This window comes from Pteropus vampyrus, unplaced genomic scaffold (genome assembly GCF_000151845.1).
Source record: "Pteropus vampyrus isolate Shadow unplaced genomic scaffold, Pvam_2.0 Scaffold235, whole genome shotgun sequence".
NCBI classification, from domain to species: Eukaryota; Metazoa; Chordata; class Mammalia; order Chiroptera; family Pteropodidae; genus Pteropus; species Pteropus vampyrus.
Window position 1 is genome coordinate 639,502 of NW_011889016.1, and position 1,379 is coordinate 640,880.

The window sequence follows — 1,379 nt, forward strand, 5'->3', positions numbered from 1 at the left end:
AGCAAGGCAGGGTCCGCGGGCGGCTTTGGAAACAGCGCTGAGCCCCATCGGCCGAGCTCTTGTCCTTGACCCACCGGGACAACGGGAGCGTCCTGTGCCCTGAGGGTCCCCCAGCTGAAGCCTGCTGCAGAGTGGAGCGAGCCCCACGCCTGGCACCACACATGCCGCTCCCCGCCAGCCCCGACCTGCACAGGAAGCTCCAGGAGCTGGACGCGTCCAGGCCGTGGCTGGCATTTGGGCAGCTACCGCAGACGCCCATTGGACCGCGTCCCTTCGGCCGGGACAGGGTCGCCTGCCTTCGGTGCAGACACCGCTGAGTCTGTGACCTGGGTCCCCGTGCGAGCCCAGAACTAGCCGTGACCACGAGGGCGCTGCCCCATGTGCCGGACAGCAGTGATGTCATCAACGACAGCCACTTGCTGCACAGGCTTCCACACTGCATCGGGTGCAGCCACAGAGTGCCGGCACACGTGCTGGGGCCTGCGACGGGACGTGGAGACGTGGGGCCCGACGGGGGGGGGGGGGGGCAGCACTGCCCGGGGGCTCGGCAGAGACTCACCTGACACTCGGGCCTCAGGCCTCTCCAGACGACACTCATCTTGAGAGCCTTTTTCACTTTCCACAGCTGAAGAAACAGAAATGACACCTGAGGTTTCAACAGCAAGGAACCCCACCTGCTCGGGGCGCGCTGCCCGGCCCAGCTGCCCGCTGGTTCCCGGCTGCCCCTTATGGCTCCGGCACAGGCCCTGCGGCCGGCCCCACGTGGACGCAGACGCCACCGCCTCCTCTCCCAGCAACGAGCGGCCCTCAGCCCGGCGTCCTGCTCTGGGCCGAGTCCCTTTCCTGCCCCTGCCGGCCTCCAAAATCCCTGGGCACTCCCGCCGCCCCCCCATGCCTCCTCTGGTTGCTTCGCGGGGGCAGGGCGAGCACAGCCTTGGGGGGCGGTCTCCGGTCTCCCCGCTGCGGATGGCGGCCCTCCCTCACGGCATGGACCGCGCACGCTAGCCAGATGGTGCGTGCGCCGTGGGGTGCCACTGTGCAAGCCACCTCCCTGACTCCTAAGCCCCAACCCGCACGCGGCGTCAGGGTGCATGTCAGCACACGTTGTGATGGGTGCGACGACCCAGTGCCCTTCCATAAGAACTGCAGGGCCACCAGAGGTCACTTTCTGGGCTCCTGCTCTGGCTGAGGACTTGCTGCAGCCGCACCCCTGCCGGCCCGTGGCAATGGCCAGTGTCATTCCTTGGCACCGACTGTCCTGAGCACTCAGGCCAAAGGACCACCGCACGTGGCAGCTCAGACCACAGCTCACCTCAATGGCGGCCCCCACGCCTGCCGGGACCAGCACCAGAAGGCTCGTCTGCTCGTCCAGCAGGAAC

The 1,379-nt window shown here is 67.9% G+C and overlaps 1 protein-coding gene across 1 annotated transcript in view; it reads right to left on the minus strand.

Annotated features, from left to right (window-relative positions):
* The window catches only part of CLPTM1L (CLPTM1 like), a 14,449-nt gene that overhangs the window by 4,180 nt on the left and 8,890 nt on the right, over positions 1–1,379 (minus strand). The window contains exons 8-9 of the mRNA XM_011373916.2: positions 1,313–1,378; positions 560–625 (exon numbers count right to left, since the gene is read on the minus strand). Coding sequence (XP_011372218.1) covers positions 560–625; positions 1,313–1,378 — 132 coding nt within the window. The remainder of the gene's footprint in view (positions 1–559; positions 626–1,312; position 1,379) is intronic.